The sequence below is a fragment of the Cyprinodon variegatus genome, unplaced genomic scaffold (genome assembly GCF_000732505.1).
Source record: "Cyprinodon variegatus isolate N-32 unplaced genomic scaffold, C_variegatus-1.0 Scaffold401, whole genome shotgun sequence".
NCBI lineage: Eukaryota > Metazoa > Chordata > Actinopteri > Cyprinodontiformes > Cyprinodontidae > Cyprinodon > Cyprinodon variegatus.
The window spans coordinates 182,361-209,588 of record NW_015150854.1 but is presented as its reverse complement, the minus strand read 5'-3'; the positions used below and the strand labels follow the sequence as shown (position 1 = coordinate 209,588).

At 38.0% G+C, this 27,228-nt stretch overlaps 1 protein-coding gene across 4 annotated transcripts in view; it reads left to right on the top strand.

Moving 5' to 3' along the window:
* The window catches only part of LOC107092956 (dachshund homolog 1-like), a 147,496-nt gene that overhangs the window by 73,161 nt on the left and 47,107 nt on the right, over positions 1-27,228 (top strand). For all 4 annotated transcript variants that reach the window (XM_015387705.1, XM_015387704.1, XM_015387703.1 and 1 more), the window contains exons 2-3: positions 4,366-4,481; positions 17,534-17,686. In XM_015387705.1, coding sequence (XP_015243191.1) covers positions 4,366-4,481; positions 17,534-17,686 — 269 coding nt within the window. The remainder of the gene's footprint in view (positions 1-4,365; positions 4,482-17,533; positions 17,687-27,228) is intronic.

Sequence of the window (27,228 nt, the reverse complement as noted above, 5' to 3'; positions counted from 1 at the left end):
AATTATCTGTTTCTTTAGTTTTTTTAAAAACATTGAACAGAACAAGTCAGGAGGAAATCCAACTATTTTTTTTTACTCTGACCCCTTTTTTGACAAATTGTTTGCTTTTTTTTCTAATATAGACCCCCAGTCAGCCGTAAGGAAAGGAGACGGTGATATTATTTCTTCGAGCCCTTCCTGCTGCTTGGAGGTTCCTCAGTTCAAAGCGTTTCAGTTGCCGTATTGCTTTCATGACCGGCCAGTGCTATTTGTTTGAAGAGAGTGGTTGAAATGCTATCCCCCTTTAAACACACGGACATATTCTCTGGCAGTCTATCTAAACATTAGGTGTACTTAACTGGGCCTTTGTGATGGAGCTTTGACATGATCTAAGGTTGATGTGACATTTTTTTGTGTCCATTTGAGAGCGTATTTTTTACCTTTAGTATTGTGAGTGAAAAAGACTTTTACCCCTCCTATGCCCTCTATTGAGTTCTTTTATAAATAATTCAGCAAGAGTACAAGTGAAAGTGATGACAGCAAAACTGTCTGCGATCTCACCCTCTCATAGGATCAAAGAGGTGCTTCTGTATGAATCGGGATAATGTTTCCAGACCTTCGTAGGTTGAACGAGTGCTCGTTTCTTTTTCTCCCGTTCTCCTCCCCTCTGTTTCCCTCAGTTGTCACTCGTTCTCCCTCTTGATTCTTTTTTCGTTCCCTTGTGATTCCTCTCCAAAGGGACACAGTTGGGTGAAAGTCTGCTTTTAGCCCTAAAACCTCCAGAGCCAATATATATGAAAGAGTCAGCAATTTCAGACAGACAGAGTGAGTGCACTCTATTAGCACTAGTGAGGTAAATAAACCTCACAAGACATGGCTGAATAAATTCAACCACTAAGGCTGCTCCTAAAGCCACTGCGTCTGTCTTCAGATACTGCCTTTGGGAAATGTAGGGAAATGTACTGTAACACAAACAGCCCCATATATTGTGCTGGCTGATAAAGTCTGAAATAACACTTTAAAGCTTGATAAGAGGAGCTCGTTTTTGTTGGACTGGAAAGCCTACCTGCATTAGTTGTTTTAACTGTTGCGCATACTCTGAGAGGAAGACTGTTCCTTGTTTGTAATACAACTCCAAGAAGCTCCAGAAATAGAAATTAGAGAGAAATGTTTGTGCGAATTGTGACAGGGGTTATCAAAGCAGATGTGATAAAGTTTCCAGCTATTGTCATGGGAGAAATAAGTCACAAAAATGTAAACATTTGCAATGTTTACAGTACATGTTTTGTGACCCTATAGTGAGTTAAGGATGGAAAGGATTTAAAAGTATAGTATAGGTTCTTTTTCCAGTTGGATCATCAAAATAAATGGTCCTCCTAATAGCCAATCATTCTGGTGATATGGTTACGTAAGGCCGTCCTACGTGCTCGTCCCCATTTTCACTTATCAGAGGTGAGTCTGACATAAGGGAAAATTAAAAATCTTTTGCAAGCTTGTATGAGTAATGCAAACAGCAACTTTTAAACAAAGTGCACGCGAGCAGGGCTCATGCATGCTCTTGCACAAGTTTAATAGGCGTTCCCTCTTGGGAGTGGGTACAGGGTTGTGCATGTGCATTTTTTTCAAAGTGGAGAGGGCGGGTCTTTTCAAAAATTCGTGAATGTCCTCCACTATACCTCTGACCTAAACGTTCCAATTAGATATTAAGATATATTTAAAAACAGATAACATTGTCGGGGGGAGGTATATGCTATGTTTTGTTGTATGGGCAATTTTTAAATTTTTTATTTTTTTTAGATTTTTTTTTGGTTAGTTTTCTTTTTTTTATTGTAAACCAGTTAGCACTGAAGAATTACATTTTTTCAATGAGGAAACACTTTCAGTAAAACATTACCCTTACACATAATAAACAGTTTTACTAACTTGTCAGTTTTAATACAAGTTAGCATTTGCAAATCCAACATCCGAAGGAAGCTAAAATAAGAGGCGGTGGAAAACTAAAACGTAGCAGGTTTTGCTTCATTAGCTTATTGATTATTAAACAGGGAAATTGTAAATTTTTGTGATTACTACTTAATAGGTTTAAGGCACTTGTTGGCTAGCTACATTAGCTCATTTAGTTTTAAACAGCTTGGACAATCTGCAAAAGTATATATTTTTAAATGATAGATCTAAATTTTATGAGTTTTTTAATTACAGTTTGAATGATAAAGAAAAAAGGACAGTCTCTGAAATGTACTTGAAAGGTTGATAAAAAAATATACCAGCATCTAAGATACAAGTAAGTTGAAGTCAATTTCCAGTGTTCATTTTTTGTTATTGAATTAAAAGTGCCACTAGCCAGTTGTAGCTTATCTCAATTTCTCTTTGACAACTACAAAGAATAAGAAAAAAAGAATTTAAAGTATTTTTTTCTTCCTTCCGATTGATGGGAACTTAGCAGAACCAGTCTCACCAAAGCAACAGTCTCTCTATAATAATTTTAGAGTCTACAGATCCTTTCCTTAACTTTGAGACGGCCGAAAAGTTACCAATAGTTCCAAACGTAGTACTGTATATAGCAAGACAGTCTAGGTTCAAGTTCGAAAGGATAAATAAAAAACACATTGCAAGACATTTAGACTTTCTGCTCGCACTCCTTTGCATCTCTAATAAACCACAGAAAATGTGTCACGATAACCTGAATTGCTTTTTTATATTTACATCTCTGTGTTTCCACTTCATTCTGAATACATTAATAGTACTACAGTAATGAACATAGAGTCTCCTACACTTAATATCAAAGTCCACCACTTAGACCAACCTTTATTCCTTCATGTAGAGCATAGAAAAAACAGAAAACAAATCAAATTAATTTAAACAATTATTTAATAAAACAGACAAGTCTAATTATTTTGTAATACCAGGAACATTTATATAGTAGAATGAAAACTATATATCTATATATATATATATATTTAAACATAGATATCCACTTTGCAATTCTTTTAGAATCAACTGAAAAGAACAGAACCAAATTTAGTCTCCTCTTTGCAATGATTTAATTTTGGTAAATCTTTATTGCTGAAGGTTTGGTGTATTTAGCAATGTTTAAGGAATTACCGGTAATTAAATGCAGATTTGTATGCATCAAAGTCTGCTTTTGTGTAAAAGCCATTGAATAGATGTGAATAGTAAAAGCACAATGTAAAAGAATAGTAAAAGAACAAAGCCAAAAAACCTGATTATGAAAACACAAACACTTTGTGTTGTAGCTGAAATGTCCCAATGTTTGTCCAGTTTGGGTATTTACACTATGCTTTAGAGAACACAATGTGTTTTAAAAATAGATTTGAGTCATTTAAGAGGGAACTTTGTATCTTGCCAAAGCTTGAAATGGACTTCTGTGTGAAATAATGTATGAAGCCAATATGTCACCTGTGTCAAGTCACCGTAATTCATCTTCAGCTGAGACATGCAGCCCCTGCTTCATAAAGAATATGCCTCTACAGGATCTCGTTGCCTCACATGCCCGTTGTTTTTTTTTTCTTTTCTTTTTTTCCTGTGCCCTGTAGGCTTTTCTTTGCAACTATAAGCCAGCAAAGTAGGTATTGATTGAAACTCGAAGCTGTATTAATAAGTGAATGAGTAAGATGTGAGGAAAGTCAAGGGTGTATCTGCTTTGAAGGCCTTTTCTTCTCCACGGTGAGGTGGCACAGTCATTTATCACGGCTGGATCTGTGCCCCTCGTTTGGTGTAATAAAACTCCCCCATCAGAACCGTCCAACAGGTCTGAATCACTCTGTCACACCACCTTCCAGCTAAGGCACGCATTAAATCAAGCAAGCAGAACATTTCCTAAGGCAGCCATTGCCTTTTAATTTCCTGAAGAACCTTAAAATATCATTCATTACCAGAACTACACATATTTGGTTTTTAAAAGTCTCATAAATCAATAGTGGCCTGACTGCAATAATTATAAGAAGTTAACATGTAATTTCCAGGCCGAGGGCCGAGCGCTGGATTTTAGCATATGCAAACGAGGCAATTCAAATAGTGTGGGGATATTAATACGGGGGAACAGGTAACGAGGTGCAGGTTATGAATTATGCATCAAAAAGTGGTTGATCTTCAATAAAGGAAATGAATTCAGCATGTAATCTAATTAGTTATGGAAGTCTATTATGTTGAGCTCCAGAAAGCAACTGTCCTTGAAAAGAAATTTATTTACAGTACATGTTAGCTCTTTGGAATGGCATTGCATTCTAGTGAGCTGCAAATGTTAACATTCCCCCCATCCCCAACAACCCCCACCGCCACTTCCACCCCTCTGCTGCTTCCCCCCAACGCTGCCCACACAGCCGCTCCGCTTCTCTCAAGTTGTACTTTTCTCTCCTCTGTCTGCAGCTCCAGACCTGGACGACCTCCGAAGAGGACTCAAAGTGTGACATCGCCTGAGAACCCCCACATCATGCCCCACTCGGTGCCTGGACTCATGTCTCCTGGCATGATCCCTCCTACAGGTACAATTTGGTCTTCTCTGCTGCTGTATGTAGCTATGGGCCAGTATGAGAGAATTAGATTGGATTGAATATCTGCTCTGATACTGGCAAATTAGCTGGATCGGATATCATTGGTTTGGTATCAGAGATCCAATCCAGTGCGCTTTATATGGAACTGTTTGTTCTTTCATTTTGCTACGCATTTGTTAATAAATTATGTAAAGTACATTTATATCTGTTGATTTGTTACTTTTTATTAGAAATATTTATTTCAAGGCCTAACCCTTCCCTCACATGGCAGGGTATATGGTTAATTGATTCAACAGTTCAATCAGATATTGGTCAATACTCTCTGCCCAGGTATTGGTATTAGATTAGAACAGAAAAAAACTGGATTGGTACATCTCTACAGAGACTTACGGTATTATAATCATGTAGAATACCAATGCTTCACAATACTATGCTATTGAGAAATAAAAAATGAACACAAGACCATACGAACACAGGTGATCCAATCATCCAATCATAAACAATCTAAGGCTGGGATACAAACTAAGGATGTTCTTGAGTGGTAACAACTGCACCACTGTGCACCTCACAACATATCAGTATTAACCACAGCATTGTTCCGATTATTGCATCTGTGGAACATATACAAAGTTGATATTTGCAAGATAATTAGGCAGGATAACTTTGTTAACCAGTTTTTAGTCACCTAGTCATAAAAATGTTGCATGTTTTAAAAATTTGGCCTTGGCAGCCATAACAAAAAAATAGAACCCACCAAATCATTCTAATCCAATTTTTGTGAGCTAATTAACAGTAGAGCAGCCCTCTTTTAGCCTACTGTGGCAGAAAACAGCAACATGTAGGGGAGGGGCAGTACTGTGCAAATATGTGCATCACATTCTCTGGGATCTAAAAGATGTTTAATTGATGGCTATGATAACAAATATGTATGAATTTTGAAACTATAATTTTTTCAAAACCTTGGTTTAACTTAACTTGTGAAACCTAATTATGAGCTCCACTTATACTTTAAACAGATTACCAAAGGTGTAATAAGCCAATATCAGGAGGATTAATTAATCACCAAAGCAGAAATGCTTTGGTGGTCATCATGCTGGCGACTGCTTGCTGCTACTTTCTTTCCAGCTTTCCTCTTAACTTGGAAAAGACATGAAAGTGTCTTCTTTCAGCCAGATTATAAGACATGTGCAGGAGCATGCATTGCAGCTACTCTGTGCTCCGTAGAAAAAAAAAGGACACACCAGTTTAGAAACGACAACTTTTTAAAACCCTGATACTGGTAATCGGCCCATGTCTGGTTCTATATCTTTGTTGCTAAAGCTCTGATTCACTCTGTCAGAGTGTCTTCGCTTTCTCCCTTTTCATCACACACACCCAAACACACAAACATACCGCCTCCCTATGAGTGGCCTCCCTGCAGCTTGTCCTCGAAATGGCAACCAGTCCAAAGTGACACATGCACCCAACCACCAGACACCAGCCGCTCACTCGTTTTACCAAAAACAGATCTTCTGTTCTACCCTCCCCTCCGGAAACCTAGAGCAGGAGAATAAATTGGACTGGAGATCTCTTCTCTCAGATTATTCCAGTAGATGTTGCATTTTGCCTTGAGTGCATTCTAATTAGTGCGATTAAATCCACTCCACTGGTATATGTACATAGGCAGTGATGATGCTAAAGCAAGCCTTATCGCCACAAGAATCAACAACAAGCGTTTGTGCCCTAACTTAGCCCCGAGGCCAAGTCTTATTGCAACTAATGCTTTTGTTCTATTTGTGGCTGGCTTCTTTGTGGGCGCTTTGATGTTGATGGCTCTAAGTGCTCTGATTTGCATATTTTCCTGTCCTTCCTGATATGTCTTTAATGATACTGTGCTGTCCAAGGCAGCTTTTGTAATGGTGTGCAGTATGTTTCAACCAAGTAGAAACTGTGCCGATTTTTCATTAATTTCAGATAACTTCCTTTTTCACAATAATAGTTTAGTACGGGTATATTTTTCTATAAGTCGGTGAAGAACCAAAGGATTAATAATACACTGGAGTTCATCCATGTGTTCTAATACAGCAGGGTCTCACAGCCATGGCTGGAGCTTTGAACTTTAGGAGCAATGCAAGATAGCCTCAGCATGAAAGGCGAACTTAAAGGCTGAAGCAAAAACACAAGTCAGACAATGATGAGAAAGACGTCTTATTTAGTAGAACATACAGCAACAAAAGAAGCCTTTTGATATCATCCCCTTTAAGTCTAGGGGGACTCTGTGATCTTGACATTTAGTCAGAGTTTTCAGGGAGCTCAGATAAAGTAACAGAGGTTCTTCTTCTTCTAACTTCCCTTAAGCCTTCCTGCTGTGATGTGACACAATTTTTTCTAATACTTTTTTAACGTTTTAATTTCTGTATTTTAAACTTCTAAAACATCCCATGTTAAATTAAGGTAAACCACCCTTTAATTTATCCAGTATGGATTTTTTTTCTGTCCATAATTTAAAAAAAAAAGCTCGTCTTTTGTACCCTAAATACTTTTTATGTAAAATAGCTGCTATAGCCCAGGGTGTTTGGGAAGGAAACAAGTCATCCACCTTGCTAAACATTTGGCATAAGGTGCTATTCCACTCATTCAACCCTTTTTTTTGTTATTCTAGACCAATGCTGAATTATTATTATCAATGTTTGCTGTTCATATTGACAATACAAACATCATTTTAGTGGCAGGTGGCCTGAAAAATTGATCTCTGTGTGTTGATGATACATCATTGAAACATGCATTGTTGTATTGTAATTAAAACTCATAGTTAAACATAAATATGTAAAAGTAATTGGGTGGATTGATTTTTCAAGAAGCGCTTACAATGCAATAGCATTTTCCACTGGTGATATTGTCATGTTGTGTTATAAAAAGTACATTTATGTTGTAGCTACAATAAAGTGCTATGTTACATTTATGTCATTTTTAGATGAGAAAGTATTGACAGGTAGAAATGAAATCTAAGCCGAACCTCCAGTGATTGTTCAAAAGCGAAACATTCAGCTGGTGTTTTTTTTTTTGTTTTTTTTTGAGCAAGTCATTATCGACGAGGCGCTCTGATACATGTGGCACAACATTTCACTTTCTGATTCATGAAGCTGTTCCAGCAACAAGTCACTCCATGCAAACTGTTCAAAGATACCTTTTTTCTAAAAAAATAAATAAATGGCCAAGCTATGGCAACTCATTCAGGTCACATTAGATTAGCATCAGTGCCAATATCAGCTGTTGAAAGATGGCTTCTCTGCAGTCAACAGGCCCTGGAAGAGACGAGGTGCAGCACATTGTTAACACATGTATCCTTGTCCTTCACCCAGCTCCTTTTTGTTGGATTTCCACTTAAGGAAGCACTTTCGCATGTTTGCAGAATCACGTGTCAGATGAGCTTTCGAATCCTTGCGCTCATGGCCCTGGTAGTTGGGGGTGGTGAGGTGAGCACACTGGAGCTTTTCCAGTTGCTGATGCATTACGGGCAGGTTGCCCCCCCTGCCCAAAACCACCAAATCCGATTATTTGCTGTGGACTGACACTGGAATGAGATGACATCTCCTTTTGAGTGAAGAGGGAGGGTGGATGGGCTTCTACTCACACTCTGGCCTCTACTTAAGCAGCAACTTCAGTATAATTCATTTATGTCCCAGAAATGGCTTCAGCCTTTTGAATAACACAAGAGCACAGCATTTACCATTAGAGAAATGAATGTCACCTGCAATGTCTTAAAATAACTATTTGCTCCCTTACAGATATCTTCTGTTATTGCTGTTTTTTGCCAACAAAGTAATTTTGATACCAAAAATAAGCTGAGTTATTATACAATATTAATAATAATTGAACTTCGTTTATGTCACTTTGGAGAAATTGATCTCTGCATTTAACCCATCCCCTTGAGGAGCAGTGGGCTGCAATTGTGCGGCGCCAAGGGAGCAGAGTGGGGTTAAGGGTTTTGCTCAGAGAGCCAGAGTGACAGTCTGTGGGAGTGGGGTTCGAACCCAGAACCTCAGGATTCCAAGGCTGCCACTAGGCTGCGAGTCCTGCACTACAATGCAGCACTTTAACTATTGGGAAAAAAGCAACTTATACTACATCAGTCTGATGTGACAAACACCCCTATATTTTAAGTATCAAACAACTGTGATGAACAAGTTTTATTTTCCCTAACCACATCCAGGGCTAATTATCTCCTGGTGCATAAAAAATTAACTACTTAAAAAGAACCCGTCCCTCTTCATGAAGTAGACTAGAACATCTCAGAAGAACTTCATTCTGAACCAACTGATCAGTTTAATGATGCTTATTTTATTGTTAAAATAATTCTCAACTATTAGTAATTGAATAATCATTAACTTGAGTCTAAAGACTGTATTTGCTAAAGGAACAAGTATTTACGAACAAATATTAAGCCGTACTGTACATTAATGATTAAAAATATATATTTTATCTCTAAATAAGCTACTGTATATCTGGATCTCAACTGTAATTTTGGAGAATTTAATTGATTTCTTTTATTTTTTTTTCCTGACATTTGCAATACATTGCAAATGTGGAATAGATGTTACCTTTTCTTTACTTTTGTAGTGTATTATGATCATTAATTAGAGTACCTCTTAGACTTAGACAGAACTTTATTGATTCCTTGGGAAGACTCCCTCCGGAAATTAAGGTTACCAGCAGCTTACAGGGCAAAAAAGTATTAAGTAAAATTAAGTTAAAATTAAGCAACAAAACAGTATTAAGTTAAATTAAATAAAAAAATTAAGCAAAAAAACAAATACAAATAAATATGGATTCACATTTTACAGAAAAATCATTATAACATTATAACATTAACAATCTTATTAACACAGACAATACATAAGATTAATCAATCTAGCTGCTTTTTAAGTAATACTTAACACATAACAGTTCAAAACAAAGTAAATGTCATCTTTCAATATAGAAAAAGATTGTTATCATGGCTGGAGGACTATATTGAACTTATTTAAGCGAACTACAATTGAATGACTGAATAAGAACCCCCCAAAAAAAGCTTGTTGCAAAGTCAAAGTGCCAGTTTTAATCCAAATTATATACTATAATGCAACCTTAAACAGACCAATTATGACTGAAAGGCATCCAGTTTTGTTAAGGGAAGCTCAGACTACCATAAGCAGCACTCTAGGTCACATGACTGTCTTTCAAATTTCATCTGCACTTTTTGAAAATTGCCATACAGAGCATCGATACTCACCAAGTGCTGTATATTGACATGAAAAATCCTTTGCTACATTATATCTCAAATAAAGCTAAAGCTTTGGACAAAAAAGCACAGTGTTGCTTTTAGTGACAAAAAAGAAAAATAGGAAAGTTTCACTGAGGAAAGAAATATTTGACTTCACTAAATGTTTGTTCTTTTAGAGTACATATAGCTGCTGTTGTAAGATGAGCCACATTGTAATATTTATATGTTCTCAGCATGTAATTAGCATGTCACTTTGAGCTGCTGAGTGGATCATAATCTGCCGGTCCACCGATTAGGCTTAAAATAGTTTCCAATGTACACCAGGTGATTTACTGTCACTTCTTTGTCCCTGCCCCTCCCCTTTCAGTCCTCCTGCTTGTCGTAAGGTTAGCCCACCCTGTAATTGATACTAAATTCATCATGATGCGGATCGCACAGTTCAAGTGCTTTAGTGTACCTAGGAGTGGAGTTGTTCTCTTCCCTGGTTTGTCGTTGCCTTCAACAGTCCATGCGTAAAATTAGGCAGTCGTGCTCATTGACAGTGTCTCAATTCCTTTTATGCCCTGATAAATAAACCGTGTTTCCATTGTTTTCCTTTAACACTAAAGACACAAAAGATAAGCGTTATATTTGTTATTTTATCAGTGGTAGAGAAAGTTTTTTTTTTTATTATTGTGAACCGACATGAAGTTAATCTGATTTTAATTTAATTATCCGAGTTATTGCGGAGGGCACAGGCATTGGGGTGTTTGTTGTAAGAATGTTCTGACATTGGCGCAGGTATGGGGCAGCTAGCATGTTAATTAATGATGAAGATCCTGACAATATGCAGAGGCATGACAGCGTTAAGCCAGTCGGCTGCTGCTTCCTTTGCATATTAATAGATCCTTCATTATTATTTAATATGACAGCTGCTCCAAGGGCTACCATCAGACCTTGTCTCCGTTATTTGCTGTTTTGTGCTCCCCATGTGACAGTGCCATGCTACTCTCTGTTTGTTTGAAACTGCTTTTTTTTTGGTGTGGCTCACTACATGATGTGCTGTTTGTTTTGTGCTCCGGAGGATTCTCCCTCCTCTGTGCTCTGGTATCAGAAAAGTGTCTGAATCTAAAGGTGACTTTGAAAGAATATATGATGCTGGATTGTTTTGTTTGCATAGTAATGAATGCAGATTAGCGATGGTAGGGACTGGCCTTGTCGACGTTCAGACTTCTGGGGGCTAATAGACCTGTTGGTGGGTACCGGCATCCCCCGTACACATTATGCGGATATGACAATCGATCTGGTGAAATGAAACAATTACCAAAACAAAAAGATTTTCATTCACTCAGTCAAAGGCAGGATGAGGGATGTCGCTGGAGGATGAAAAAAGGATAAATGTGATCACTCAGTTCATTTCAGAATAGCAGAAATCAATTCCTTGGCTTTTGATTTATGCATTTGATCAACACCTGTTGCCCCCTCTATAGGGCTGCTACAAGATCTTTGGATGGTTTGAAGTTTGCGTTATGAATCCCTTTATGGCAATATACGACTTTATTTGGTGGAGCAGAAGAAAGTAGTACTCAAGCTACCCTGTTATGTTGACAAAGTCTCTTAAAAAAAAAAAGTTATTTTCTTTAGCTGACACCTTTTAGATGGCTTTATTAGGTATTTTTTGTCTGGCAAATGGAAAGAGTAGTTTTCTTGAAAACTGAAAGTGTGGCTACAGTTTCTCCTATCGTACTCTAATATGCCCATGGGCAAGCGACTAATTCAAGTGGGCTACAGATCTGCATATCTTGGTGATTGGATGAATATGGCGAAAGTGTAATTTATTCTGAGTGGTAAGTATATATTAAATAGTGCTTAAAAGATTCAGTCAATTTATCATAATTCGAATGATGTTTGACTGGTTTCCAGTCAAAAACATTTATTAAATGGAAATAAATATTTCTCATCTCATGCAATCATTTTAAGACTGAACTATTTGTAGAATCCAACTTATAATGATTGTTAGTCGAAAAAATATATCATCTTGTTTTTGTAAACCCAATATTCGATGTTATTGTCTTGTGAACTGGATGTACTGCCACACCCTTGCTTCTCCTAAACGCATTTATTCCCTTTTTCTTTATTTTATTGCTTCTCCACTAAATCCGGTCTACCTTGGAGGACAGAGCGGCTGAGTCGCTATAAACTGTGGCATTTCTCACAAGTTAGAGAGCATCAGAGAGCTCCACTGCGGCACTCCCTGTGAGCGGCACCTGATTTGTGGGGGGAATTTATCACACAAACAGCCCAGAGGTGATTTCAATATTTACTCGGCAGTCTGTTCTGCATACGTCTCATTTGGAAAACAGTTGACTCTTGCCCATTATACACAAATGAAGGCTGACCTTCAGACTGGGCAGAGGCCACATTCATTATGTGAAGAAGTATCACCTTCTTATGAGGCGGAGCCCCCCCCAACCCCCCCATCTTTCTTTTCTTATGCATATGGAACAGCAACCGGGGTCCATTGCAAACGAGAGGGCCCAGGCTGACATGATGTATACTGTACGTCAATATGGTACTGATGTATTTTAAGATGCAAACAAGGCTTTAAATTATATGCACCTCCATGTCACCGACTCAGAGTGACTCTCACCATCTGGGCTACGGATGAGAAAAGAGGCTGTCCAGGCCCGGTGTGCTCCGGCGTGCATGTTTTTTCTGTGTGTTTGCATCTATTAGAGGCACGTGTACGTTTCCCACCTCTCCTTGTACTCATGTCTCCTCTCAATGCATTGCTAATAGCTGCGTTGAATCCCATCACCGTGACGTGACAGCTTAGTGATGATAAACGCCGACGCTGCTTTGTTCTGCGTCAAATGTAAGCCAAACCTGCATATCAACTACAAACAGCTCCCGTAAAAAGGGAGCAGGTGATATACAGTATTGTGGGGAAGAGTTATAAGAGTAATAGGTATCTCCTTTTTTTTCTTTTTTGCTTTGCGTCTTTGATTTCTTCACAGGGTTTGGAAAGAAGAGTTGCGGGTCTCTCCTGAGAGTCACCGGGCCTGGAGGAGCTTTAGCACTATATCAGTCCCTGCTGTTTGAAACCAGCCTCATGAATAAAGATTTCAGTCACGTTCAATACACCAGAACCCGGGAACTACCACAATGACAAACCAGTGCTTTATGATCTCTGCAGTGTGCCCGGCATACGTGCATATATAATCTCCCTCTCCCTATATCAATCATAGCAGGTTCGTTTTGATTGATGTTGGACAACCGTGTCACAACTTGCTATTCTACGGCGTGTTTGGGGGATCACGGTGGAAATATGAATGATTATTTAAAATGTGATGTCAATATTCATTTAGTCTACTCAGGAGGAACAGCAGCCTTTGGCATGAGCAGATGCATGCAAAATTCTCTAAGCTATTTGGCACTTTGTCAGAAATTTTCGAGTGATACGCATACAAACCCATGCAGGGTAATTGGTTTATGGTTTTCTTCAAGCTATGGTGAAACAGGATAAAACAGGAAAAGCCCTTTTTACCCAAAATGCAGATTTTCATGGTTAGATTTATTTTGTGGGGAGTAGTGAGAAAGATTTTCAATGCATGAAAACCTCAACTAAAATATCAGAGTATTAGCAGAAATATTTAAAAGGTTCTAATTATTTTTTATTTAAAAAAACAAAACAAGAAAAAAACACATTTAAATATATTAATATTTCTCTATATATCATAAAGTATATTAATACCGTACTTACCAATAATTGTTAGAAAAAAAAAACAATTTGTAAGATTAGTTGCTGTTTTAAAGCTTAGCTCTTCTTACCCCTTCTGGGAATAACGGATTGTTTTCCTTTAGTTTCCACACCATGACCGTCCATGCATTTTGGTAAAAAAATTTTTTTAAATAAATTCATTTGTATATCTTAGTAGAGTGAAAAATAACCAAGTACCTTTCAGCCAGCTGACAGGAAGTGTGTAGCAACATGTGGATAAGGGCTAACATTGTATTACACTCCCTACAGTAGGGATGATGCTGGCTTAATCCCGTTAGCTTGTTTCATGGCAGGAAGAGCTTCTAAAGAAGGATGTGGCTTGGTCTGCTCTTTATTTTAATTCTGAAATAGTTGCCAACAGTCTCTTCCTTGGTTTGATAGCTTTGATGAGGCAAAAAAAAAAAATCAAATTTTGTGAAGTTGGGACATTTTTTTTCTACGTCATGCCTTTTGTCAACTGGAATAACAGAGGTCTTTTCTCCTGTTGTTTAATTTCCAAGTTTGACTTCTACTCCCTGGCAGTTGAAGAGAAATTCATAGAAAAGCTGCACCTTCACATAAGCAGCATATTTCAAAGTAAAAAAAAAAAAGTTGCTGCTTAAAATCCAGAAAATACGACATATATTCTTCTGTGACTTTTTCCATTTCTTTCAAAAGCTTTATTTTTAAGAACATTTTAAAGCATATAAATAATACTATTACTCTGTTCAACGTTGTTTATATATTTTTGTATTTTTTATGATCAATTAATATGTATCTAACTTGATAACATTACTAAACTAGAGGTGCATCCTTAACCTGTCCAACCATTGAAACTATTTGGTTTCCCCCCTTTGAGAATTAGAGTTTATCCTAGTGTCACATGGATGATTTTTTAACTGTCAGAGAGGATTTTATGCTCATGTATTCCACTTTATGGCCATGTCACCTAAAGACACTCTTTAGACTGAGTTTGGCGTGCCATGTAGGCCTTGACCGATTCTTTCTCGCCAGAAAAAACCCTCCTGAAATATATACATAATGCTGACGCTGGAACAGTATTTCCCCACAATGCAGACTACAGTATGCTGCATAACCAAAGGAAGCTATTTAGATACATTTCACACACACAAGAAACAGCTGTGTTCCCTTTCGAACACATTATTTCCCATTAACATAATTCTCTTTCTTGCAAAGTTGCAAACCAACTTTTCTCTCTTTGTGAATGATATAAAACTTGAGACTCTAATTTGTACAAGTTTCTTTTAACTTTCTCTGTTCCTTGTTTTTCTTTCGTGTTAATTGATGACTAATTTGCGTGCAAAAAGTCTGCTTCTTGCTCACTTTGAAAGGAGCAGTGCATGCACGATCTGTTCCGAGTGAAAAAAAATTTTGAGGTGTGCAGCTAAATGCTACGACAGAGACCGAGTCTGGAATGGCAGAAACGTGTCATGGTTTGCGCTCATCCTCTCAAGCATAGTTTAATACGTCTAGTATAAACCAAGCTTTAGCCACGCTTCAGAATTTGACAAATTGTTGCTCCTAGTTTCTGTTCCTTCACCTTTTGTTGAGTGAGCAGTAAAGCCGGGCCTACACTGTGCAATTTTTTCAGTCGTTGCACGCAGCTTTTGCTCACACTGTACGACTAAAACCGCAGGGTTTAGTCGTACAGTGTGAGCTCACTGCTCACGACTTATGCTCGGCCCGACACTCTCATGCAATCTACCTGCTGACACTGCCTCACACTGACTAAAAAACCACGTGAGATGGAACTGCTCTGACTCATCTATCCGGAAGCCAAACAAATAAAAGGGGGATATTAAGCTCACTATAGTGAACCGCGCTGCCTTGGCAATTTGTGCAATTTTGTGCTGAAAGCCCTAAAAAGAAAAGGTGTCGACGTGTTCGGAAAAAAACATGGCTGAGCAAACGTGGCTACTATGGTCTGTCAATTTTACAGACAGAACTGCATTTCACTCATTGTATCCCTGCCATGCTGCTGTGTTTACAGAAGAATCCTTTTTTGCGCATGCGCACTGAGTGATTTACCCCCGACGGTCGGGAGATAATCCAACATGTTTGATTATCTCCCGACCTCACAATTCCTGATCGGGAGGTGGTCATGATAGGCTGGTCACCCCTTGTAACCCCCTGAACACTACACGACGCACGATCAGGCTGAAAGTCGGCCTGATCGAAAGATTTATCGCACGACGGGAAAATCACGCCGAAAATTGCACAGTGTCCGCTCGGCTGAAGGAGACTATCCTGAGTAGAAAAGAAAATAAATACTGCTGTACCAAATCCAGTAAGGCTTCGACCTTACAGGTGTCACACAGAAACACATGTTGTTATACAAAAGTATAAGTTGCGCAAAAAGTTATACATCATTAATAAATACGTGAAGCTACATATAAAGGTGTGTACATTTGCCTGTTTCACCAAGCGTATAGAGGATATAGAAGGAAACAATTTATTTCTCTTCAAATTTGTGAGGCTGGCTGTGCCAATAGTTCCTACGATGCAGAGGCGTGTGGGTAACTATATAGCTAAGCAAAGCAAATCTGTACTTTCTATTCCTTATATTTAAAAAAAAAAAACATTACTCGTTACTCTTGGCTTTGGTTTAATGTTTATAAATATTTATTTCACGTCATTAGCGCCATCCAATGCAGATCATTGGCACCATCGACATCTTGTGAAAACTAGTGTAATTGGTTGAGTCATATAACGCAAACACTTATTGGTTAGCTAAAGGAAATCATCAGAAGCAAGCAGGTGTTCAAACGTGAATTGTCTTTGCCATGCTACAATGTTGATTCAGAAAAAGATGTTGAAATGTCTGAAAGATCGGAAACAGGCGAGAGCGTATCTGGAGATGGAGACCAACAAGACCACCCTCATCCTTGGCCCTATCTCAAAAGAATTTTTCAAAATAGTCAAAAACTTGAGCTTTCATTTCATATAGCGGCATCTGGCTGTTTTTTAAAGGTTGCTTTTTACTTGTATACTTTAAGTAGTTGTCGAGCACATACTTTTTCACTTTTACTTGAGTAAAGAGGTCAAGTTGATACTTCAACTTTTACCAGAGTGTTTTTAAACTGCAGTATCTATACTTCTACTTAAGTAACAAAGGTGTGTACTTTTGACACTACCGGTAAGTTGATACCTCAATCAGCCAGGAAGTTGTGTTGGCTTTTTTCTTTAATGTAATTATAAAGAATATACACTTGAGGAATGGTATAATGTTTTATACTACAAATGTTTTTTTAATCCTTCCATTTCTAAACTTTCGAATGTGTCTTTTTGAAATAAAGAGCAATGATTTATCTTACTTTGTCACCTGTTTTTTTTCTCTATAGCTTTTACACTAAATTCTACAAGATATGGTTTTACTATTCACTGGATCACAGCATAGCCTTTTTAAGAGCATAATGAAGAATTGCAAACACTAATCATGAAAAAAACTCAAGTGCCTGCTACGCGGTTTTAAGATTAAGTTCATTTAAACGTTAGCCATATTTATGTTGATTAAATCACTTAAACAAAACTGAAGCTGCCATAAACAAGACTCATTGGTTGTGTTGCTTCAGCCTCTCTAGCTTTTTCTTTCCTCCAGAATCAAACAGTATTTTAAACACAAACACATAGCTTGTAATAAGTTGTGCACACAGAATGCTTGCATCATGCACTATTATCTCAACTGCATCTCTTCCTATCAGGGAACAAATACATCAGTACAGAGGCGAGGATTGCTGGAGTCCTCAAAACATTCATAAAAATCATATGCTGCCATACACACAGGGATCCATCTCATCAGCATGATAACCTGCTGGGAAGATCTACTCTGTCAGAAGATGAACCACAGGGCTGGCATTTCATAGAAGCTCGCTCAGCATAGTGTGTGAAATTACTTAGTGTTTCTTCTTGTTATTATTGAAGCCATATTCATTTGTTTGCTTCATTTACCAAAGGAATTGTCTCCCAGGTGGTGTTGCTCAGCCTCAGCAGACAGTGCGGCAGGTCTGTAAGCGCTCTGTCTCTTCTGCCTCCTCTCTCCAGGCCTGACAGCGGCCGCGGCAGCAGCTGCCAACGCAGCCATCGCAGAGGCCATGAAGGTCAAGAAGATCAAGCTGGAGGCGATGAGCGGCTACCACGGCAACGCCAACCACCACGGGGCTGACGGAGAGAATGGAGACCTCAGCTCTGGCGTCGGTGAGGATGCCCTTTACACACACACAGGCACTGTCACTGACACATCTGCACTCACAGTAATGGATGACAGATGCATGCTCTGAAGCATTTTAATACAACTTTACTTGACAGAGACTTTCTACATAATTTACAGCTTTTAGAGGGAATTTCTACCAGTATAATCTAATACTTCAGTTTTTTTTTTTTTTATAAAATAGATAAAATAATTCAGATAACTTGATTAAAGCCATTGTTTGTTGCTTGTCTATTAGTTGCAGATTTAATTTCTTTAAAAATCAGTTAAACTAGTTACTGAACATTTTATTCATTGAATCAACATAAGTACTCTGATTATAGTAAACGTTCAGTAATATTGTGTGAATGATGGCTGAATATCACCAAGGAACCAACTTTTACAAAAGGATCGACTGTTTTCTGTCATTAACAAGTTTTTGAAAATGGTTCCAAAGAACAATATTCACAATTTCCTCTTTTTTGTCGACAATTTCCTTACATTTCATACCTTTTTACCTACAGTTTGCTTCTCTTTGATTCTCTTCTATTGTGACACGTAACACAAGTCAGGTTAAAAAAATATTTCCAGAGTTCATATCAGTCAAAAAAAAAAAAAAAAGGAATTTGAATGATCAATATTTGAGTCTTAGCATAAAAGGATGTAAAATATAATGTGTATGAAAACATGTTTTAATTATCCAGACTGTATTCCGAATATAATCATATAAAAGCAAAAGCCTTTTCCCCTTTTTTCAGAGCTTCTCAAAAATGTTGTACTCTTTTTTCTTTTTTCTTTGACATTTGATTTGTCTCACAAAAGCCTATGTTTTTATTACATTTTTATTTATTTAATGGTTTACTGTCTGAGATATTAAAAAAAGTAAATAATAACCATTTGACAGATTCTTTTGGCACTCAATGGACCTTTTTGGATCCCAGTTTTAAATTGAATTTAATTGTTAAAAAAAAAAAATAAAACAATAAAAAATAAATAAATGAATCACAGATCAAAATGTTTAACTTAAAATGTAAGTGGATTGGTTCATTCTAATTTGATAAATCTGCATTATAAATAAAAGAGCTGATTTATTTTACCAGGTGCCAATTGGAGTGTAATAGCTGTGTATTACAATGCTTAATAGAAAGTCAACTTTATATTAATTAGTTGTATAAGACAGGAACAATTGATTGTCTTTGAATGATAAACATTCACTTCTTAAGTTTTACTTTTATCATTATTTTCAATCAAATACATAAAAACTCTTGTTATATTTGATCTATGAGTTAATCAAGAAACACTATATGACATACAAAAAGTCAGGTTACATTGTGATGAATTGGGATCATATTTAAAGCAGATGAAAACTGTTACCTCTCCCAGGTACCCTGCAACATGTGACTTTTTTTAATGTTCAACATTTGTCATTCTCACTTGTTAAGTTAAAATATTTTTGCACAAATATTTTTCTAGATATTAAAGTGATTTAGGGGAAATTAAATGGTCATATTTAAATTAAAAACCTGAAACAAACAGTGAAAAAAATCTAAAAAGTAAATTTCAACATACAGAACCCAACTTGGCAAATGTGTTTTAACTCAAATGTCCACAATGCTTTGAAAACAATTGGAATAAAAGAAGAACTGTGGACATGGTAAGGTATGAAATTTCATATCTGTAGGAACCATCCATTTAAAATATGCTCAGAAGCAAAGAATAATAAGTCTCTGCTTACACTACATGCTGAACTTACTTCTGTTTCTTTCAACAGTTCACTCTAACTTCCTGTCTTGTTTCAGCCAGAATCCAGCAAAGCCTAATTGGTATTACTCATACAGCTTGACTTAAAACCAAAGATTTGCACGGTACATCCAATACCCCGCTGTTATACCAGTTGTTTATGACATGGTAAGCTGCTGAATTCAATGTGTTTGCATGTAGGGGGGAAGCTCTAAATTCAGTGCGAGTGGGAGTTTTGTTTTTTCTTGAAGTCTGTAACGTTAACAGAGAAAAAAAGAGCCTAATTGTAGAGCCAAGCTGTGAACACAGTTTACCCCGGCTATCGGCTTTTTAACATGATCTAATTGAATTGCTGTGAGAGCTCTGGTTTTTCACTATGTGCCGTTTCAATTAATTATTAGCCCTAAAAAGCAGAAGGAGCTCCGTAATATCACACACAAGCACTTAGTGAATTAAAAGAGACTGATAATGTACGCTGGTTCAGATTCACAAGGCCTTTTCAGAATTATAAACCAGATGTAATCCTTGCAACTTGGGACGCTAAATAGAGGTTTCCGTTCTCTTACTGAAATAAACGACACATTTCTAAAGTAACACTTGACACAGTGGGGCTTGTGGTGCGGGAGATAAAAACAGGATGTGTTTCAAAGCCGATTTAACAATGCAAAATGCATAAAGCGTGAGGTCATCACTCCAAGAGAATGGAGTGTGTAAAAAAGAAAAAAGAAAAAAAATGTGAGCCTGCGAGGTCACCGAAATAAAGATAAATGTGAGCACCAAACAGCAAGGCTGTGGCAATGGAGCTAATAAGAAACAGTTTTATCTTTTTACAATTTAAATTGTAACCTTGAGTGGCGCAGCCAGCCACACAAGGCTCTCCGGAAGAATCATAATTCTGGCAAAAAAAGAAAGGGAGGGTGCGCTTCTAGGTGTGGGCCACAGCATTAGCTCTCTGAGTGAAATATATGGCAGTGACGCCTCTCAGGCCCATCCACAATCAATTGGATTCTTTTCCTTTAATATTTACTCGCAGCGATGAGATGCTCGTCTGCATGGTGATGAACAGTCTGCCACTGGCGTTTGAAGGTGACCTGTCAGTGAGTATGGACAAATCTCTCGCTTGCAGAAATGTAGAAAATAAATCATTAGGGGCAGGCAGTCAGAAGTCGTAGAGGGATGGGGGGGTGTACTGCCTCTCTCCCTCTCCTCGGATTTAAATCAGCTCAGATTTATGATTTGAATTAATGCTCCGTTTGGTCAAAGGAATGTTCGCAGAGACAAATGATGTTTGGTACTGAAACCATCCTAATATTGATTACTGGGTGTCGCAGCAATCTCTTGTTTATATCAAGCACTCTCCTGTGACAGGGTGGCCAGCAGGAGTCATCCTGATAATACGCTGGAGATATATGGCCATGGTTCTGCACTGTGGAGCCATGAAAACGAAGGAACCAACATTTCACCTTCTTCTGCAGCATCCAGCTCCTCTGACTCTTAACACTCGGGTTTTAGGTGGAAACATTGTGTAATTTCACTCTAAAACTGATGCCTGGTTCAATGTGCTCTGATTTATGAGTGGAACTATTTTGGAGTGTAAATGTTAGGTTAGCTTAAGCACTGATCAGAGTTTTGTGGCCGATTTTCCTCTTACAGATATCGTAAAGCTTTGGCCTGCCAATAAAAATGTTGCTGAAATCCATTTTTCATTTGCAGCAAATAAAAACAAATTTTCTGCTTTAGTAGGAAATATACCCCTTATCAAATAAAATGTTAAATGTACAAAAGAACATTTTTCTCTTGAAGATCCTAAAATGACACACTATCTTTGTGAAATTATGAAATAAAACTCAGCTATTAAGATTTACAACATATCTCATCCACTCTTTTAAACTTGAGTTAGAGAGAACTTTTTCATCAGTATTTTTGGCACAAGTGGACAATCCAGGTTCAGCAATAAAAAAAATAAAAACAAAATGTTTAGAGATTAGTTCCATTTTGCATGTCCAGCTCCACAACACAGACAGAAACTAATAACCTGGTTAGGTGAACAGAATGAAAGAAAACATGGCAGCATTTTGACTTTCTGAACCTGAATTATCCACCTCTGTTTAGTGGACATATCTAGCGCCTTATTTTCTGAAGGTTTGTGCTCTTAAAACGTGCCAACATGTTTGTATGCTCTTCAAAGAAGTCACAAAGTGATTTGCGTTTACAATTTAAGGCGTGTATTAGCCTTGTTTTTGTGTTTGTGCCTTCATCAATAGCAGATAATATTCTAATTCCAAAAATGCATATATTCATGGGTGGAGGATATTCCAATATAAACATTTAGCATGGATGGGTGTGCATCCCTTACTCCTTGCAACAGGTTTCTTTTTCTTCCCTGGATTGAGTAAAGCACGAAGCACAGTTATGTTTTATACGTTTGCTCCTGTTTAGAAACCCACACAGTGGGGGTGGGAGTGGGCAATCAGCAGACAAAGACAACTTTCTCATGTTGTATGATATTTCATGTTTTGTAAATGTAATTTAATTTATTTTTATCAATTTGATTTTTTACTTTTGTTTGTATTACTTAAAATATGCTACCTATGTAAAGAACTCTATACATTTTTATTATTATTTTTTGAATATTTTGTTATTATTATCAGCTCCAACTACTATAATTAGAAGTTTTGAATCTTACCAGCTCTCTGAAGGATTCACTCTTATTTAAATTGGTAGAACCTAATTGGTTTGCATGGTCTTAACATATGTGCAGATATCTTTTTTAGATCACCTGCAACATGCCCACTTATTGCACAAATTAAAAAACAAATTTGTATGTGCAGTTTCGTGTCCATAAAGTGAAATCAATCAAAGTACACCATATCACAATATAAGGTTCAACTTTTTGGGGATTTAAAACAAAAAACAGCTGAGTCTATCTGGACATATGCAATAAAACAAAGCCCTGATTTACTGTTATGGGTTAGATTGTAAAATTAAATGACTAAAGTTTAAAGCGGCCTTAAGCAGCTTTCATTTGTAGATATATATCCATTATTATTCATAGCTGGACCATATAGTATGAAAGAGAAGGCAGGGTGCTCTGTAGTTACACAGGATTTCACCATTTGTTCTAAAATATGATAACAGAGGCTGCATGTTTAACTGTGTAGCGTCTCACAGCACATCAGAGTCTAACATGATTAGCTCAATAAAGGAACAAAGCAATTCAAACAGCTGCCTGATGTTGTTTCCTTAATCCCAGACATCATCACAAACTCAATATGTGCAATGTGGCAATCAGGACTGCTTGAATGCAATATTTGATAGATCATAGCATTTCAGGACATCCATATATTGAAGGACTTTCACAGCCTTTTATGAGTACTGCTGATATAGATGTTATTGACTAAGATGCTGACGATAAGGGAGAGCTGATGATGATAAAATGCAATTGTCAAAACTAGTATTATTTTACATTATTCTAGTTTCACTTATACATGGCAGCCATACTTTAACATATCTCTTTGTGTTTGAAGTTTGGAGGTGCCACTTAATGCTTCTATGGAAATATTATAAGCTCTGACTTAGATTTTGGAAGCTGCTCTGATACAGTAAGTAGCTATCTGCCACAACTCTACCTTCTGTAACTTCCACCTTCATAGTTGTCAAAATTATCTATTTAGGTAAGTTGCATTCACTGAATGAATGAAAAGATGTCCTTTGTCCGGCCAGATGATCGCAAGTCAATGCCAATCCTGTATTTCAGAGCATCTCAAACATTATTAAAAAGCAGTCCAGATGTATGGATCACCAAAGTGACATCATTTGGAAGAGAAAGTGTTATTGGCTGCAGTTTCATTGTGAACTGTTCCTGCTGACCCCGTCCACAGCTGCTCCTAGGAGACAGACTGACATATTATAATCATCCCGCACTTAGCTGCAAAAAAACCGAACATGTTTGCTTTAACAAACCATGTGACCACCAAAGATAGGAATTGATATGTTAATTTGCATGTCTCTGATAATGCCTCTCAGTGTGCGGATCTATTTAATCAGGAAATACAGCTATATAAACCCATAGAGGGAGATGGGTTAAAACAGGACTCAGGGATAAAATACAGGTGCTTTGTCTTGAAGCAGACTGTTTTTTTTTTTTATTGTGAAGAGCTTAAAGCCAAGCATAGAGGAGCCAGCCAGTGAAGGACACTCTGTGCTGTTTGCGGAGTTGGATTGCCCACTGCCGTCTTTGTGTTGATGTAAATTGAACAGGCTAATGTTTCTCTCTCGCATTAAATATTCATTACAATTAGACCTTCCTGTTTGCATCACTGTTATTAATTATGAGGGAAAACGTTCAATCCTTTGCCAAAATATTAAATCACGGACAGAAAAATTGTTCTCAGGGAAGAAGTGATAGATAAAGAAGTAGAAATGACAAATTACCATGAAGGAAGATGGAATTAGAGGTTTGTGTGTCTGGGGGGCCTCTTTGATATGTTTTTTTTTCTCCTTATGCTCTGTAGTTGGGCAGAAGGAGTCCTCTCAAAGCACAATGTGGATTGTTCCTGCGCCTCTCAGGAAATGCCACAATTACAGATCACAGACCGAGTGAAAACACGTGTGGCTCTTGGCCTTGAGGGGGATAAACCGCCCGCGCCGTCCCCTCCCAACGCATTGACCCCGGGACACAACCTTCATTACCAGCGGAAAAAATATTGTCAGCTGCCCTCTAACAAACACCTGCCAATTTCAAGGAAGGAATTGCTTTCTTTTTTTTCACAGAGCGCAGAAGAGAAATAAAGTGTTTGGTTTCCCTTGACCTGGAGAACACAGACAGAAAAGATAAGACGTGTGTCATTTTTAGCCCATGGTTTTTAGCCCTGTCTCACTTACGTCCCCCAGTCCGTCTTTGGCCACTGGGTGCTGCCCTGCCACTCATCTGACTCCCTACCACACAGCACTAATGGAGCTGAAATCCTGTTTGTAATTAGATATGGGAATTCCGCTGTCATCAGCCAGATGATGCCACAACATGCCGACCAAACAAGTCACGGAAAGACAACACCGCATGAAGAGAAGACACAACAGTTGCTGCTCTCCTTTCATGTATTTTGCTGTCCTTTTCAACTCTCGCCTTCTGGAACCATTTAGAGGTTTTGAGCACTTTTAGCTTCGATTGCAAATGGAAAACTTGCACTCTGGGCTGATGTGGATGGGTGCTGACAGGTACCTGAAGCTCAGCCTTATTTGGAATGTGAGACAATAGGAAGCATCAGTCCTGTTTCCATTGGTTATTGGGCAAATTTCCTGCAAGACCTACGATCATGCCTGGGTGTTTGCAGTGCGTATGTGTTTTTTTGTGTTTTTTTTTTTTTGCCTGTGTGTGTGCATTCATTGCTGCAAAAAGAGCGGGCCTTGGCCCCTGAGAACGCTCTGTGAGGAGACCACAGCTGTACACTCCCAGCAGCTAATTGGTCCTTATCTAGCTGTCCCATTCATCTTCATTTTTTACCAATTACTGAGCATTATCTGTGTTCTCAGTTGGGTATGGGACTTAATCCTTTTTGGTTAAGCTGGTGCTACAGCTTGCAAATTTACAAATGGAGAAAGGGGTGGAGGGGAGGTGGGCTGTGAGGCTTGGGAGGAGTTGGAGGGGGTGAACGAAGACAGGGTGGAGCAGAAGTCAGAGCAAAAACAAACTCTGAAACTTCCCATCATCCCTCATTGGCACACAGCAATCAATAAACAATGACATCACACTAAAATGTGAAGGGGGGGTGGAAGAGATCAATTATTGGCGTTATAATTCAAGTCCTTGTTTGCAAACGCTGCAGCCTCATTGATTAGGCTGTTCTTGTTGCACTCACCATTATTGACTCGTTAAAACCATATTTTCTCATCATCAGTGCTTTTACATTTTGTGCACATGGGTAACAATAAGGCTTTACGGCGCATTAATTATTCAGCGTGTATTCATTTGATTCAAAATTGTCCTGTTTACTCAGCTAACAATGCAAGCAGAGTACACGGCTCATCCAGAAGGTACATCAAGACACCGCAATCTGGGCTATTTAGCCTTAATTTTTTGAGATCAATGCATAACTAGGCTCCTCTCTATATGGGGTCCATGCTTGACCGTGTTGCAGAGCTGGTGGAAGTCAGCTTGGATACCATGCACTAATTACTGGAGTGTTTACCGCTCTGTTGGAAAACATTTGTAACATTCAGAACCTCACAAGTGAGTGTGAATGCTTTGTTTTAGACTGTTTAATAAGACATTAGGGTGTATATGAAGGAAATTATGAAAAAATATTAAAGATAAAAAAAATTATACTATCACTAAGGAGCTTAAAACATCTACAGTGACTAAAAAAGTATTCACACCCCAGGAGGTTTGCAGGATTTTGTCCTTTTGCAACTATACAAAATGAATGTACAGTATATTATTGGGACTTTAAGTAAGAAGCAACAAAATATCACCTAATTGAGATGTGGCAATAAAAAGTCATTCATCCCTTTTTGCTTTGATGACACTAAAGAATACAGTAACCACCAGGCCAGAAACCACCAAATCAGTAAGTGTAGTCCAACCATGTTTAATTGACTTTATTATCTGACTGGTCAGGAGTTCCGTTTAGAGAGGTTTTAAGGAGGTTAAGGCTATAAAAAACATTTCAAACATTCAAGAGATGTCTGTTCACATTAACTGACTTACAGAGGGGTGAAGGATTACATACAGAAATAACCAATAAGCTTGTTGTAACTCTGGAGGAGCTACAGAGATCCACTGCTCAGGTGCCGCAGCTTAAATGTGCTGAGCTGGTCAGATTACAACCAAAGTTGCTGTTTTCTGATCTACTTAGAAACTACAATACGTATTTGAAAACTAACATTTCCCCCTTAACCCATTATCCCAGCACCATGGTGTTGGCAGGGTCATGCTGTGAGGATTCTTTCCAAAAGACTCCAGGAAGTAACCTAAGGCTAAAATAAAACAAGAATTAATTTCCCTCTGCTTCATCTTAAAGCTTTATTCTTTTCTACACTCAGGCACAAACAATCCCCCCAAAAGTACAGATATCTGTTGTGAATCATTTAAATCACATTAAGGGGTATAATATAAATACTTTTAAAATGCATGGTAGAGCTGGCAGAGGCACAATAACATAGACTCCTGCTCTTTAATAGAGATCTGTTCAGTCACAGTTTTAGTGTCAGCTGTCAGCTCCAGCTCCACTGCTGCGATTTAATTAGTCTGTTTATGTCCTTTCTAATAATAAGGCTCTATGGGTGGAAGGACATATCTGAGGACTTACGCACGCTCCAAGAAAGCTGCTAGCTCAAACCGGCTCTGGTGGCCAAGGTTGTGCTGAATGTGGGCCATGACAGGAGGAAGCAAGGCTGCGACTTCCTGTTCCTCCTGACAGAACGTGCTGCCCTCAGGCTCAGATCTGGTATCACCCTCCTAATCAATCCTTACCCTAACAGTTAGGGGATAAAACACACACTGACCTGATATGAGTGTCTAGGGGCAACTTCATCCATCTTCCTCTCTGGTACTCTTATGGGAGCCTTTGTCAGAGAAAGCTCTTGGAAAAAAAAAAAAAAAAGAATTGTTGCCATAGGCTGAGGAGAATCCCCTCTGAACCTGGAAAATTGTGGCATTTCAATTGAGCATTTTTAAGCTCTGGATAGGTATGGAAATAAAGAGATATTTGCATTTCCAAGTGTTCTGTTCCCCCATTGTCGAAGAGTGTCGAAGAGTTTGTTAGTATTTCCATCCATCCATCCATCCATCCATCCATCCATCCATCCATCC